At 43.2% G+C, this 14,605-nt stretch overlaps 1 protein-coding gene across 1 annotated transcript in view; it reads left to right on the top strand.

Moving 5' to 3' along the window:
* The first annotated feature begins 1,725 nt into the window (after window positions 1-1,725).
* Window positions 1,726-14,605, top strand: part of SLC30A9 (solute carrier family 30 member 9) — an 80,920-nt gene continuing 68,040 nt past the window's right edge. Inside the window, exons 1-2 of the mRNA XM_041725141.1 lie at window positions 1,726-1,938; window positions 12,318-12,485. Coding sequence (XP_041581075.1) covers window positions 1,854-1,938; window positions 12,318-12,485 — 253 coding nt within the window. The 5' untranslated portion in view covers window positions 1,726-1,853. The remainder of the gene's footprint in view (window positions 1,939-12,317; window positions 12,486-14,605) is intronic.

The following is a 14,605-nucleotide window of genomic DNA, read 5'->3' on the forward strand; positions in this document are numbered from 1 at the left end:
TCTGAAATAGCTATTGTGTAGTGGCACAGTTAAGCTGCTCAGATTTATTTCAAAACAAGCCACCGGGTTGGCCTGGGGGGCTCGGTTGGTTGGGCGTCTGCCTTCGGCTCAGGGGTGATCCCAGGGTCCTGGGGTCGAGCCCGGTGTCAGGCTCCCGGCTCTGCGGAGCATCTGCTTCTCCCTCGACCCTTCCCCTTCACGTGTGCTCAAACTCTCAAATAAATAAATAAAATCTTAAAAAAAAAAAAAAGAAAAAACAAAAACCCACCATGCATTCCGCTGAGTGTATTTACCCCTTTGGGAGCAGCGATGGACACAGCCTGAGATTCCAGCATCCGGATGCTTATTTTCTATTCTGAGGGGCAGAAAATCCAAGGATAAATACATGGATGATTTCAAACAGTGATAAGCATTATCGGGGAGCAGCACCACCACCAGCGCGCTGCGCACAGCCGGGCAGGTCGGGGTCGCGCCGTCCCCTGCCTGTGCTCAGCCCTGCGTGAGCCCCAGGACCCCGGGCCCCCGCCCAATGCAGACCCTGGGCACGAGACCCCTTCCTCCCCACTTTTTTCCCAACTTCCTCCCCATCCTTCCTCCCACCTTCCTCACCAACTTCCTCCCCACCGTCCTCCCCATCCTTCCTCCCACCTTCCTCACCAACTTCCTCCCCACCGTCCTCCCCATCCTTCCTCCCACCTTCCTCCCCATCCTTCCTCCCCACCAGCCTCCCCACCGCCCTCCCCATCCTTCCTCCCACCTTCCTCCCACCTTCCTCCCACCTTCCTCCCCATCCTTCCTCCCACCTTCCTCCCCATCCTTCCTCCCCACCAGCCTCCCCACCGCCCTCCCCATCCTTCCTCCCACCTTCCTCCCACCTTCCTCCCACCTTCCTCCCCATCCTTCCTCCCCACCAGCCTCCCCACCGCCCTCCCCATCCTTCCTCCCCACCTTCCTCCCACCTTCCTCTCCCCATCCTTCCTCCCCACCAGCCTCCCCACCGCCCTCCCCATCCTTCCTCCCCACCTTCCTCCCATCCTTCCTCCCCATCCTTCCTCCCACCTGCCTCCCACCTCCTCCCCATCCTTCCTCCCCACCTTCCTCCCCATCCTTCCTCCCCACCTTCCTCCCCATCCTTCCTCCCACCTTCCTCCCACCTTCCTCCCCACCTTCCTCCCACCTTCCTCCCCATCCTTCCTCCCCACCTTCCTCCCATCCTTCCTCCCACCTTCCTCCCACCTTCCTCCCCACCTTCCTCCCACCTTCCTCCCACCTTCCTCCTCACCGTCCTCCCACCTTCCTCTCCATCCTTCCTCCCCACCTTCCTCCCACCTTCCTCCCATCCTTCCTCCCCACCTTCCTCCCACCTTCCTCCCCACCTTCCTCCCCACCTTCCTCCCACCTTCCTCCCCACCTTCCTCCTCACCGTCCTCCCACCTTCCTCTCCATCCTTCCTCCCCACCTTCCTCCCCACCTTCCTCCCCATCCTTCCTCCCCACCTTCTTCCCACCTTCCTCCCACCTCTCGCAGGGGAGCTCAGCAAGCAGCCAGGAGGCGGCAGCGACGCGCAGAGCTACAGGCGCGGGGCTAAGACTAGGGGGCGGAACCAAGCCGGGCTGGCCCCGCCCCGCCCCGCCCCCGCCCCGCGGAGACCAGGCCGCTCGAGTCGCGCTCTGCGTGCCTGCGTCACTTCCGCCGCCTGCGCGCCGGCGCCCATAAACGGAGTTACCGCTTCCGGGTCGTGGAGGCCGCCCGCGGCGGCGCAGGCGAGAGCGTCGGCGGGCGCCGGTCTATGGAGTCCGCGGGGCCGCGGAGTCAGGAGGCGGCGTCCGGCTGGGGGCCCGCGGGCCGCGACGATGTTGCCGGGCTTGGCCGCCGCCCGCGGCTGTAGCTGGTCGTCCGTGTGCCGGCTCCGTCTGCGCGGCTGCCGCGAGCGCCCGGGTGAGTGTCCGCGCGTCGGCCGCTCCCGCCGCCCTCCCCGACCCCGGAACCCCGGCGAGCCCCGGGCGGGCGGCGTCTTGAGCGGCCGCCGAGGGGCCGAGGGCCCGAGAGCCCGAGGGACGCTGCGTGCGCGGCGCGGGGCCCTCCCTCCGGCCTCACTGGGCGGCTGCCGGCTCCCGGTGCCGGGGCTCCGCCCCCCGCCCCCCCCTTCGCCTTCGCCGACCGCCCGGCCCCGGTTTCCGTGTTCCCAGCTTCCTTAAGTTTCCTAAAAAGAGGGAGGGAGGGAGGGAGGGATAGGATGGAGGGAGGAATGGGGAGGGAGGGAGGGAGGGGATGGAGGGAGGATGGAGGGAGGGATGGGGAGATGGGGAGGGAGGGAGGGAGGGATGGGATGGAGGGAGGGTGGAGGGAGGGATGGGGAGATGGGGAGGGAGGGATGGAGGGAGGGTGGAGGGAGGGAGGGATGGGATGGAGGGAGGGAGGGATGGGATGGGATGGAGGGAAGGATGGGATGGGAGGGATGGGACACCACTCACCGTTTATGAATCATCCTTAAGTATGAGGACGTGAAGCTGCAAGAGCCTCTGAGTGGCCCCGGCCTTGGGTCCTGCAGCTGCAAAGCTAAATTCAGTTCCACTGAACAGTCTTTTAGGTGAAAACCTGTGTCCCGGAGCTGTAACCCCGAAAATGGTGCTTGATGAGGGTTTTTATCCCTCTCCTTCACTACTCTCTCTCTCTCTCTCTTTTTTTTTTTTTTTTATGATCTTACTTATTTGTTAACAAGATACAAAGAGAAAGGCAATGACCCAGGCAGAGGGAGGAGCAGGCTCCATGCAGGGAGCCCAATGCGGGACTCGATCCCGGGACCCTGGGTCATGCCCTGGGCTGAAGGCAGGTGCTAAACCACGGAGCCACCCAGGGATCCCCCACTACTGTGGGTTTTTTTTTTTTTTGACTCAAATTTAAGTTGCCCCACGGTTTCCAGAATAGCCTTGAGCCTGTTTCCAGCGGGCTTACCTACGTTAATGCTGTAGCTCAGCATCCTGCAGCTTGACTCATGGAGAACCGAGGGAAGAACACAGAACCAAATCCACCCCTGGTCTAATTCCCCAGATTCTTGAGCATGCAGACTCTGTAAGGAACGTTTCCCGGAAACTCACGTTTGAAAAAAAAAAAATCGGTAGTGTGTTTGTGGCCTGGTGTTAGAAGTTAGAACTTGCAGTCCCAGACCTTCAGGTGTACAGGTAACGTAAGCCACAGCGATGCCTGTGCTGTGCAGACGATTCGGAATATATTAGTATCTTTAATTTGCAGTAAATGTAAAGATTGGCTCTTAAAATCTCAGCAGGGTTACTGTTAACATCGTGTTCTGGGGGCTTTTTAGTGGGGACAGAAAAGTTGACTTTTTCTGTATCGGTAGTATAGCTGGTTCTCTTAGGAGCAAAATGAATCTTCTGATTATACCGTACTCCAGAATCCCCAAGTAAACCTTCTAGCGTAGTTGATTCGATTGACCAAGCAATTTTGGCATTTTACACTTAAATTAGGTGTATTGGCTAAGCTGCCTTCTAAGTCGGTAGAAGGGACTTGAAGTAGTGAAATTTGGAATTCCTGTTCTCTGTAGCTGTCCTCATGCTGAAAATTACGTGCTCTTTGTCTTGCTCTTCTGTGAACCACAGATAGTAAGTACCTATTGCTTCGGTCAGAATGACTTTGCAGAGTTCTTTGGAATGTTTATCAGAAAATTAAAAACGTGTTTTCACACTGAGCAGATAGTAGGTTTTAAAAATAACCTTCTTTGTGAAAATTTAGTTCCAATAATAACTGAAACAGTTTTTAAAAGGGCGGTCATCGTGCTCATTTCGGCAGCACATATACTAAAAGGGCGGTCATTATGGTAAAATTTAAAAAACATTTAGAAAAATGGTACTATTTAAATCAAACACATGTAAGAAAGAAGAAAAATGGTACTATTTAAATCAAACACATGTAAGAAAGAAGAAAACATTTGAAGAACTTTGGGGAAAAAATCTAAAAACATGTTTTTCTTTGTCAAGAAATAAAATTTATGCTTCCAAAATTCCTGTATTCTAAAATACCACCAGGGGTGGGTAAAATTACAAAGAATAAGCAGAGAAGGAAACCTTAAGGGAAACAGTTGCTTTATCTGCGTACTTAAAAATAAGAAATGCCTATACACCGAAAGCTCAGTTTAAAGGTAAAAAGGAAAATCGTGTTCTAGAGCCGCACTGTCCAGAAGTAAGATAAGGTGAGCCATGTATATATAATCTTGAATTGTCTGACAGCCATATGTGGAACAGTCAAAACAGATAGTTGATTTTAATGTTTTATTCAATAAATTCAAAATACTACATAATCAAAAATTGAGATACTTGCATTATCTTTTTGTACCAAATCGTCGAAGTCTGTGTATTTTACACTTAACACTTTTTAATTGCCACATTTCAACTGTTCAGTGAACAGTGACTCCCGTATTGAACGGTGCAGTTACGAAGTTAGTATCCCTAATTTATGAAGAATTTTTACAAACCACTGTATCTTCCAGTAAAAAAAAAAGGTGGGTGAAGGAAATGAATGAATTCATAAAGGAGTTCAGGTGGCCAATGAAGATGTAAAAATGTACCATACTTATCAGTATTCATAGAAATACAAGTTTAAGGATTTGCTACTCATTGCCTGTCTCACAGGGGCTAAGTTTTTCATGATACCTCCTGCTGAGGGTGCAGGAAAGCAGGAACTCTTGCTATTGATTGGGACGTACAGTGTTTTGGAGGTCAGTTATTCTTTTACAAAAAGAAATTCAAAGGTTTATACTTTCTGACCAGTGATTCTCCTTTTTTTTTTTTTTTTTTTTTAAAGATTTTATTTATTTGAGTGAGAGTCTGTGAGCAGTGGTGTGGGGGAGGGAGAGGAGCAAAGGGAGAAGGAGAAGCAGAACTCCCTGCAGAGCCCTAGGTGGGGCTCAGCCCCAGGACCCTGGGAGCAGAAGGCAGACTCTTTAACAGACTAAACTACCCAGGTCCCCCCCATCCACCCCCACCCCGTGATTCTATTTAAAGATATATAAAGAAATAATCAGGTATTACAATGTGTGCGCAAGTTCATTCTTTGTAGTAATGAATTGATAACATAGTCATGCAGAGTTGGAAGTGAAAATATGTTGCCTTTATTATGAGTTGGTGATATATGTCATATTAAAAAAATCAATTTAGAAGAATAGTGACATGGGAAAATTCTATTCTAAGGTAAAACTAAAAACAAAGCACGGTAAGAATATATACTCTGATAGTAACTAAGTTTCTCTAGAAAATTTGTGTTTTTCAGTTGAGCTATGATAAACAATCCTTTTAAGTGATGAAAATGTGACTTAGTTTCTATAGTAAATACTTCCTTTTTAAGTTCCTCTGATTTTTGTATAGAGCACTTCTTTTTCTTTTTTTTTTTAATTAATTAATTTATTTATTTATGATAGAGAGAGAGAGAGAGAGAGAGGCAGAGACATAGGCAGAGGGAGAAGCAGGCTCCATGCACCGGGAGCCCGATGTGGGATTCGATCCCGGGTCTCCAGGATCGCGCCCTGGGCCAAAGGCAGGTGCCAAACCGCTGCGCCACCCAGGGATCCCAGAGCACTTATTTTTCATATATTTATGCCTTACCATTTGGCAAAAACTTGAAATGGAAGGATGCTCCTTTAAGTATAGCATACCAAATTAACAGATGCATGCTTTTGCTTACATCTGAGGTTAATAGAAGTGTACTTTTAAGTAAAAAGAAACTAAATTTTTGTATTTTTATTCTTGTCTCTAATTTGAGAATTTTGTTTTGTTGTGCCCCCCCCCCCCCCAATAACTAGCAATAAAAGGTCATTCTGACAGGCTGATAGTGTGGTTCTGTGTAGTTCAAGTTAATGACAGGATTTTTAACCACAAAAGGATCCTGACCATACCATGTGCCTCATAACTTTTCAGCAAGGAGGTGCTAGACATTGTTGTTGGTGCTGTGGTGCTGAACAAGACAGACCATATCCATGTTTTTTGGGCAGATGCTAGGAATGAGAAAACCTGTCTAAGTGCTGTAAGAGTGGTAAATAGGGGGATGGGTTAGAAAGTAACTAGCAGAGGTCATTTTATTAGATATACTGAGGAGCAGTGACTGACTCAAGGCTTGAAAAATTAAAATGAGCAAGCCAGGTAGAGCAAGTAGGAACCCTAAAAATCAGATTAGTAGTATTCAGGAGCAGAAGAGAAAACTGTGGCTGGGGTAAGGGGAGTGTAGGGTATGAGGTGAAGTTTGAGAGGCATCGCAGCCCTTTAGGCCATAGGGTTAAAAAAGGGGCAATATTTTTTTTTAAATTTTTTTTTCAATTTATTTATTTATGATAGTCATACAGAGAGAGAGAGAGAGGCAGAGACACAGGCAGAGGGAGAAGCAGGCTCCATGCAGGGAGCCCGACGTGGGATTCGATCCCGGGTCTCCAGGATCGCGCCCTGGGCCAAAGGCAGGCGCTAAACCGCTGCGCCACCCAGGGATCCCAAGGGGCAATATTTTTAAAATACCAGTCTGACTGTGGAGAATGGATTGGAACAGAGAGAGTGAATTGGAGACCTTGGGAGTTATCTAGGCAAACAAGACTGTTGCTAGGCCCTGGTTGCAATGAAGATGGAGAGAAGTAGATGGCTTTTGAGGTATGTTTTGTGATATGAATTATATAATAATACAGGTATTTAGGACAGTGGCACTTGGTAAACCTGCATGTATTAGATACTGTTTTTACTTTTTAAAGCAAATATTAACAAGAATTAAGTGCAGTAGAGATGTATACCAAGAGGCAGTGCAGGAAGTTGCCAGGATCTCATATTTCTTACTAAAAAACAACAACAAAAAACTTCTCTGCTGCTTAGTCTGTTCTCAGCAGGAGTCCTGTTGGCTGGACTTCCTGATGAAGGTCACACTTGGTAGATGATTAGGCACAAAAGGTTTCTCTGCATCTTTGGCTAGCTAAAGCATTAAGGTAGACTAGATAGTGTTAGTAGTAATGAAGTAATTTGGCAATGACTACGTTCTTCATTTTGAAAAATTTAGGCCTTTTTTTTTTAAATACAGAAAAGTATAAATCATGGAGTAAAAATTATGCATAACTAGATATTTCACCAGCCACATTTTTTTTTCACATTTTTTTTTAAAGTAGGCTCTATATACAACGTGGGGCTCAAACTCAGAACCCCCAGATGAAGGGTCACATGCCCTACTAAGCCAGCCACCTACTCTCATTAGTCACATTTTAATAGTTGAAATCCTGTTATGTTATTTTGTCTCTTGCTTTTTTTTGATGCAATATTTTTTTGCATTTCAATTCCCACGTTCTTAAAAGATTTAAATGTATACACAATGAAGCTATAGGGACCTTTGGGGCACCTGGGTGTCTTAGGGTTGAGCATCTGCCTTCGGCTCAGGTCATGAACCCGGGGTCCTGGGATCAAATCCCAAGCCTGCTTCTCCCTGTCTCTCTGCTTGCCTCTCCTCCTGCTTGTGCTCTATTTTTTAAATAAATAAAATCTTAAAAATATATATATATAAGGACCTCTCATTAGTTAATTATTTTTCTATTAGGAGACATGTAAGTTTCCAGTTTTTGCCATGATAAATATTGCCTGGAAGAACAGCTTTTGTGTTTTATATTACTGTGTATTTAATGGGCCCAGCAAGCTTCTGGTGTGCTACTCTGCTTACTATTGTGTATCTTAAGTTAGCAGTAATGTCTTACAAAATTAAGTATAACAATGATTTAGTTTTTTGATATGTCAGTGCTTGAGGAATTTGGAGGAGAAACTACTGAAAAAGTCTCAACTAAAGAGACTGATCTCTAGAAGACTCAGGCTATGAAATTGACTCTCTAGTCCTTAAATTAGCCAGTAAGGAAACAGTACAAACTGCAAGAAATCTGTTTGTTTTTAGTTATGATTATTGTAGAAGCAACATACACAGTAGACAGAATTGTGAGTTTGCAGGAGACAAAAAGTTTGTTTGTTGTAATCTAAAAAAGAAGGCCGAATTTCCTCTGAAAGCCAGAGTAAGTGGTAGGTGAAATAAAAGCAGAGAAGAATGATTGTTGTAACTAGACAGACAAGAGTCTCTCCCAGTCTTGGTGAAGAAATAGCTCTCCTAGGGGCCCCTGGGTGGCTCAGGGGTTGAGCATCTGCCTTCGGCTAAGGGCGTGATCCTGGAGACCCGGGATTGAGTTCCCCATCAGCTTCCCCTCAAGGAGCCTGCTTCTCCCTCTGCCTGTGTCTCTGCCTCTCTCTGTGTCTTTCATGAATAAATAAATAAAATCTTAAAAAAAAAATAGCTCTCATATATACAGCAATGAGAAGTCTTTGTCCAAGCCCATAGAACGGTGAGCACTGAACTCTCAAAAGATTAATCTTACATAGGCAGTTTATTTCAGATGTCCCTTTGAAGAAAGGGTATTAGTGGTGGTAATATTTTTTACTGTTTTTCTGCCTTCTAGAATTAACTCATGAATTCAATAATTTATTTAAAACTAGTTGTTTCTTGGGGGTGCCTGAGTAGCTCAGTCGGTTAAGAGTCTGCCTTCAGCTCAAGTTATGATCCCAGAGCCCTGGGATTGAGTGCTGAGTCTGGCTTCCTGCTCAGCAAGAAGCCTGCTTCTCCCTTTGCCTGCTGCTCTCCTTGCTTGTGCTCGCTCTCTCTGTCAAGTAAATGAATAAAAATCTTAAAAAATAGTTTCCTTTTTTAAAATAGTTGTGTTTCTGTTGTGTGTTAGGTATTTGTTTTACTGAATCAAATGTCCCATTTGTTTTTTAGAGTATAGAATATTAGAGATGGTATTTTTCAAGTTTTGTACAGTTTTTGATCTTGCATTAATGCCAAGTGTGTACTTTTAAAGTTGCTGATAGCTGGAATTCTACTGAAGTTAAAAATTAAGTAAGGACTTTCCAGAACAGCTAGCAAGGAAGCTATCAAAGATTATTATTTGTTTTTTATGTAGGTTCTATGCCCAGCATGGAGCTTAAACTCATGAGCCTGAGATCATGAGTTGCTAGCCATATCAACTGAGCCAGCCAGGCCCTCCAGAACTTGTCACTGCTTAATAAGTAGTGATGTTCTAATAAAAAGAATCAGAATTTAGATAAAACCTTTACATCCATTTGATTTATAGAACATATATAAGAATAGGTTAAACAATACAATGGGAAATAAATCAGCAGAATTCAGACTGGAATGGTTCTTAAACAAACAAACAAAAAAAGACATCGTGGGGCACCGGGGTTGCTCAGTCAGTGTCTGACTCTTGATCTTAGTTCGGGTCTTGATCTCAGGGTTTGGGGTTCAGGCCTTGCAGTGGGCTCTGCACTGGGCATGGAGCCTACTTAAAAAACAAAAACAAAAAAACATCCTGTGGCTTAAAAGAGACTTAAAAGACCTCTTAATCAACAATAGTATGTGGATCTTACTAGGATCTGTTCACACAAATACAGATTATAACACTTCTAACAGTTGGAAATTGAGGATATTTGATGATATTAAGGTATTGTGTATTTTTTTGTAATGGTGGTTTGGCTATGTTTTTAAAAGTTCTTGTCTCAGACTACATACTGAAATACTTGTGAATTATTTTAGATCTTTTATTTTATTTTATTTTATTTTTTTTAAAATTTTTTTATTTATCTACGATAGTCACAGAGAGAGAGAGAGAGAGAGAGAGGCAGAGACACAGGCAGAGGGAGAAGCAGGCTCCACGCACCAGGAGCCCGACGTGGGACTCGATCCCGGGTCTCCAGGATCGCGCCCCGGGCCAAAGGCAGGCGCCAAACCATTGCGCCACCCAGGGATCCCAAGATCTTTTTTTTTTAAGATTTTGTTTATTTATTCATGAGAGATGCAGAGACACAGGCAGAGGGAGAAGCAGAGGCTCCATGCACGGAGCCTGACGTGGGACTTGATCCCGGGTCTCCAGGATCAGGCACTGGGCTGAAGGCGGCGCTAAACCGCTGAGCCACTCGGGCTGCCCAATTATTTTATATCTGAGATTTGCATCAAATTAACATGGAGGCAAGGAGGTATTGGTGCAGGTAGAGGTGAGACTAGGTTCACCATGAGTTGATAATTGTTAAAGGTGGACAATGACCTGGACATTTATTGTATTGTTTTTTCTACCTTTGCATATGTTTGAAACTTTGTAATGCTTGAAAAACTAAGGAGAACTTTGAAAAAAAAATCTAGCATCAAGTCATGGAAATACTGTCATCTTCTGAGGAAGGATTTTTGTACGTGGAATAATCCCTCTTTAAACACTTGAGCACAATCTCTGTAAAAGGATTTGATCAGTGGGTGGAAAAAAAAGCATTGGTGGCATATTGGCTTTGTAGGTAATAATCAGGAAAGATACTTTGGATAGAACAGACGGGTCAGAACACTAGGGGCCGTGGTAAGACGCTTTCCTGGAGGATGAGTTTCTTAGGAAAATTTGCTTTAGCCCTTGCTTCACTGATTGGGCTAGTAGGCTACAGATTTTATTTTATTTTATTTTATTTTTTTAAATTTTTTTTTTTTTAATTATTTATGATAGTCACACAGAGAGAGAGAGAGAGAGAGAGAGGCAGAGACACAGGCAGAGGGAGAAGCAGGCTCCATGCACTGGGAGCCTGATGTGGGATTCGATCCCGGGTTTCCAGGATCACGCCCTGGGCCAAAGGCAGGCGCCAAACCGCTGCGCCACCCAGGGATCCCTAGGCTACAGATTTTAATGTGCAAGGAGATATATTGGTATATTTGCTTTACTTTAAGAATAAGCCTTTAAAAAATAGAGGCAAATGACCAAGAATATACTGGGCCTTCAATAATTATTTGCCAAATAAGTGAAACGGTAAGTTGACATCAGGAAGTTTTTCAAAAAAACAACTTCAAGCCTGAAACTTGAATATTTATGTTGTTTTATGTTCTTCATGCTTTTCAAATAATCTTTGACATTCATGATAACTTAGTTTCCTGATGAATTCTCCGAGGCATTAAAAGGTTTATTTTTCTTGATACCGGAAGGCATACATCTGTACATGCACATACACGAATTAACATCTTTGGAAGATCGTTATTAAGCAGATAAGAGTTTTACTCTTGGGCTGCTGGTACTGGTTCATTTGGTAGAGCACACATGACTTGTGATCTCAGGGTTGTGAGTTCCATCTCTGAGTTGGGCGTAGAGATTGCTTAGGGGGAAAAATGGAAAAGAAAGAAAAGTTTCAACCCTTAAATGCTTAACTCTCCACTCAGAAAATCTTGACTATCTGTTATGATAGAACTTCATTATTTCACCGAACACTTTAAAATATGTAAATTATTCACAAGGTGTTCAAAGTCTAGTACTCATAGTTGAGAGAGAGAGAGAGAGAAAGGGTCCCATGAGAGTAGAGGCAGATAGATTTACTTTTCTGCCACTTGAGTGCAAGTGTGGAATATATTTTTCTTCTGTATTTCAGCCCTCCAAAGCCCACAGTCAACCAGATGTAGCAGCTGAAGTGCTTTGTAATTAGTGTCTATTCTTCCCCTCAATTAGAATTCCTATATGCTTCGGAATCTCACCAAATGTTGATCTAATTATCTGATTAAAAAAAAAATCAGTGACAGTATGAATGACTGATTAATATAATTCACTTATTGATTGTGAAATGAAAGAGGAATAAATCTCTGGCTAGCAGAAGGAGGACACAGGGTAATTTTGAGTAGGAAGCACTCCTTACCTCCCCGCTCAGTCTACCCTGAAGAGTCCATCATGCCCACAGACTTGGAGCATGCAGCCAGCGTACAAAATAAAAAGTATCTATTAGATGTTAAAGACCTTTCAGAAGAGGTGAATAATAAGAATGTCTTATCTGGTTAATTACTTATTTTAAAAGTTTCCAGGGGTGCCTGGGTGCGCTCAAGTGGGTTAAACATCGGACTCTGGCTCAGGTCATGGTCTTGGGTTCCCGGGATTGAGCCCCGGCTTGGGCTCTGTGAGGATCGCCTTGTCCCTCTGCCCTGCCTCCTGCTCACTCCCTCTCTCTAATAAATCTTTTTAAAAAGACATTTAAAAAGTTTCCTATATTAATTACAAGTTAGAGAGTAGGAATATAATAGTTTGGTTTTTTTTTTTAATTTTTATTTTTTTACAAAGCATAATCCCCATACACCTGGGGGTCGGTGACCCACCTCTAGGGAAGGTGGGCATTTGGGTATTAGCAGAACGAAGGTTTTGTTGTAATTCTGTAGAATCACTCTTTCTAATCATAGTGGGTATATTTTTATTTGGTATAAATCTTTGTTGTGAGTTTGTTTGAAATTAATTTTTTTCCCCCTAGAATGGCAGAATTTAGTGACGTTGAGAAGCTCTTCACACGTGATTCGCTGTGGGCACCCGTACCTTCGCGCGCTGAGTCCAGTGAAGTCGTACTCCACAAACGTGCAGAAAGAAGGACAGGGGTCGCAGACTCTCAGAGTGGAAAAAGTACCATCGTTCGATGAAACAGGTGTGTATAAATCTTTTAAAATAACCTTTCTCTGTATAATGAAACAGCTTGTGTAACGTTACTTGTCCCTCACATGTTTGATAGAGCTTATGTACGAAACTGTCTGAATTAGTGCTTACTTTGTGGAAAGCTATTCAACTGCTTATTTCTTTTAATTTTTCTGCTTTAGACTCCGTTTTGGTAATTTCTAATTTTTCTGAGAGTTTGTCCACTTAAACTAAATTTTAAATTTACTGGCATCAAGTTCATGACAGTCTTCGTATACTCTCAGCAGCACATATAGTTACATCCTTTTTTTTTTTTCATTCCTAATGGTGTTTGTCATTTTCTTGATTAACCTTGCCAGAGCTGTGTCCATTTTCTTATTTTTCCAAGTAGTAATTTTTTTGTTTGAACTTTTATATTGTATGTTTCATATTTCATTAATATATATTCTTACCTAATTATAGCCTCTTGCTTTCTTTGTGTTCTGTCATTCATTTTTAAGTTATCAGGTAGCTATTTTGTTCATTAATTCTGAACCTTCTTTCTCTCCTAAGGTAGGATTTTAAGCCGTGATAGCTGTCATGGTAACTTTTGACAGTCTTTCCTTTATATATATTTTGAAGTTATGTTGTAGATACATTTACATCTAGAGTTGTTCTTTAACACTGATGAATTATACCCTTTATTTTTATGTAACAACTTTTTTTTTTTATTTTTTAAAGTGATATCTTTACCAGATTTGATATCTCTGCCTGGTATAAATTTTTCTGTCCTTTGACTTTAACCTTTTTTTTGGTCCTGATTTGATAATCTGTGTCTTAAAATTAGAAATTTAGTCTGTTTACATTTACTGTTACCACTGATGTTGGGGCATATTTCTGCCATTGTGTCATGAGCTCCCTTGTGTTTTTTTCTTAAATCTCTTTTTGCCTTTAGAAATTTTTTTTCTCTGGCAGCCCGGGTGGCTCAGCGGTTTAGCACCGCCTTCAGCCCAGGGCATGATCCTAGGACCTCGGGCTCCCTGCATGGATGGAGCCTGCTTCTCCCTCTGCCTGTGTCTCTGTTTCTCTCATGAATAAATGAATAGAATCTTTACAATAAAATAAAAATTTTTTTCTCATTGCATTATCCTTTCTCCCCCATATGTATTCACATACATGCACTTGTTTGGGAGTTACATACTCAATGTACTTTAAAGTCTAATGGAAATTAAAAGTTCACATTTTTTCTGAAAAATATAAAGAACTTGGAATGCTTTAATTCTGGTCACTTTCTCCCAACTTACATACTATTTATTGGCTAGTATTTTGTATTCTACTCTTTCTTTCTGTGCAGTATACATTGTTATTTATTCAAATTTCTCTAAAATCTTTGTTAACCATTTTTTCTTATTTCTGTGGTCTTTCTGTCTGATGTGCATCCTATAGAAGTTCCTTTAGGTGAGGATCTTTTTATGGTAAAGGCACATTTAATGTTTTTCAGCTTCTGTTGCCGTTGAGAAGTCGTATGTCATGCTTTTGTTCTCATGTCTTTTATATGTTATTGCTTTTTAAATTTGATTATTTTGAAAGTCTTTTTCTTTGGTGTAAACTACAACTTTCCTATATGTATTTCTGCATACTAGGTATGTATTTCTATGTACTTATCCTTTTTTTTTAAAGATTTTATTGATTTATATATTTGAGAGAGAGAGTGAGAGAGCAGAAGCAGGGGGAGTGGAAGAGGGAGAAGCCAACTCCTTACTGAGCAGGGAGCCTTATGTGGGGCTCTCAAGCCCAGGACCCTGGGATCATGACCTGAGCCAACAACAGACACTTAACATTCTCACTATATATTATTTTTTTCTTCTGTCTCCTCATTCATGATGCTATATATATTCCCCCCTCCCCCCACACACACTGAGAGTTGTTCATTTTCCATGTAGTTTTATATTTTGGAACTATTTGAAGACTCTGGATTGAAGATGCATTCCTGCATAGAGTTTGCTTTTTCCTCAGCTGCTGAGAATACAGTGTAGGACCAAATTAACTTAAATTCTTTGCTCTAAAAAATAAAATTCTTTGCTCTAGGTTTTTTAGACCACTTTGGTAGCATGAATTCAGACTGCAAACTTGTGTGAGAGCTGACATAGCCTT

This window comes from Vulpes lagopus, chromosome 12, assembly GCF_018345385.1.
Source record: "Vulpes lagopus strain Blue_001 chromosome 12, ASM1834538v1, whole genome shotgun sequence".
NCBI lineage: Eukaryota > Metazoa > Chordata > Mammalia > Carnivora > Canidae > Vulpes > Vulpes lagopus.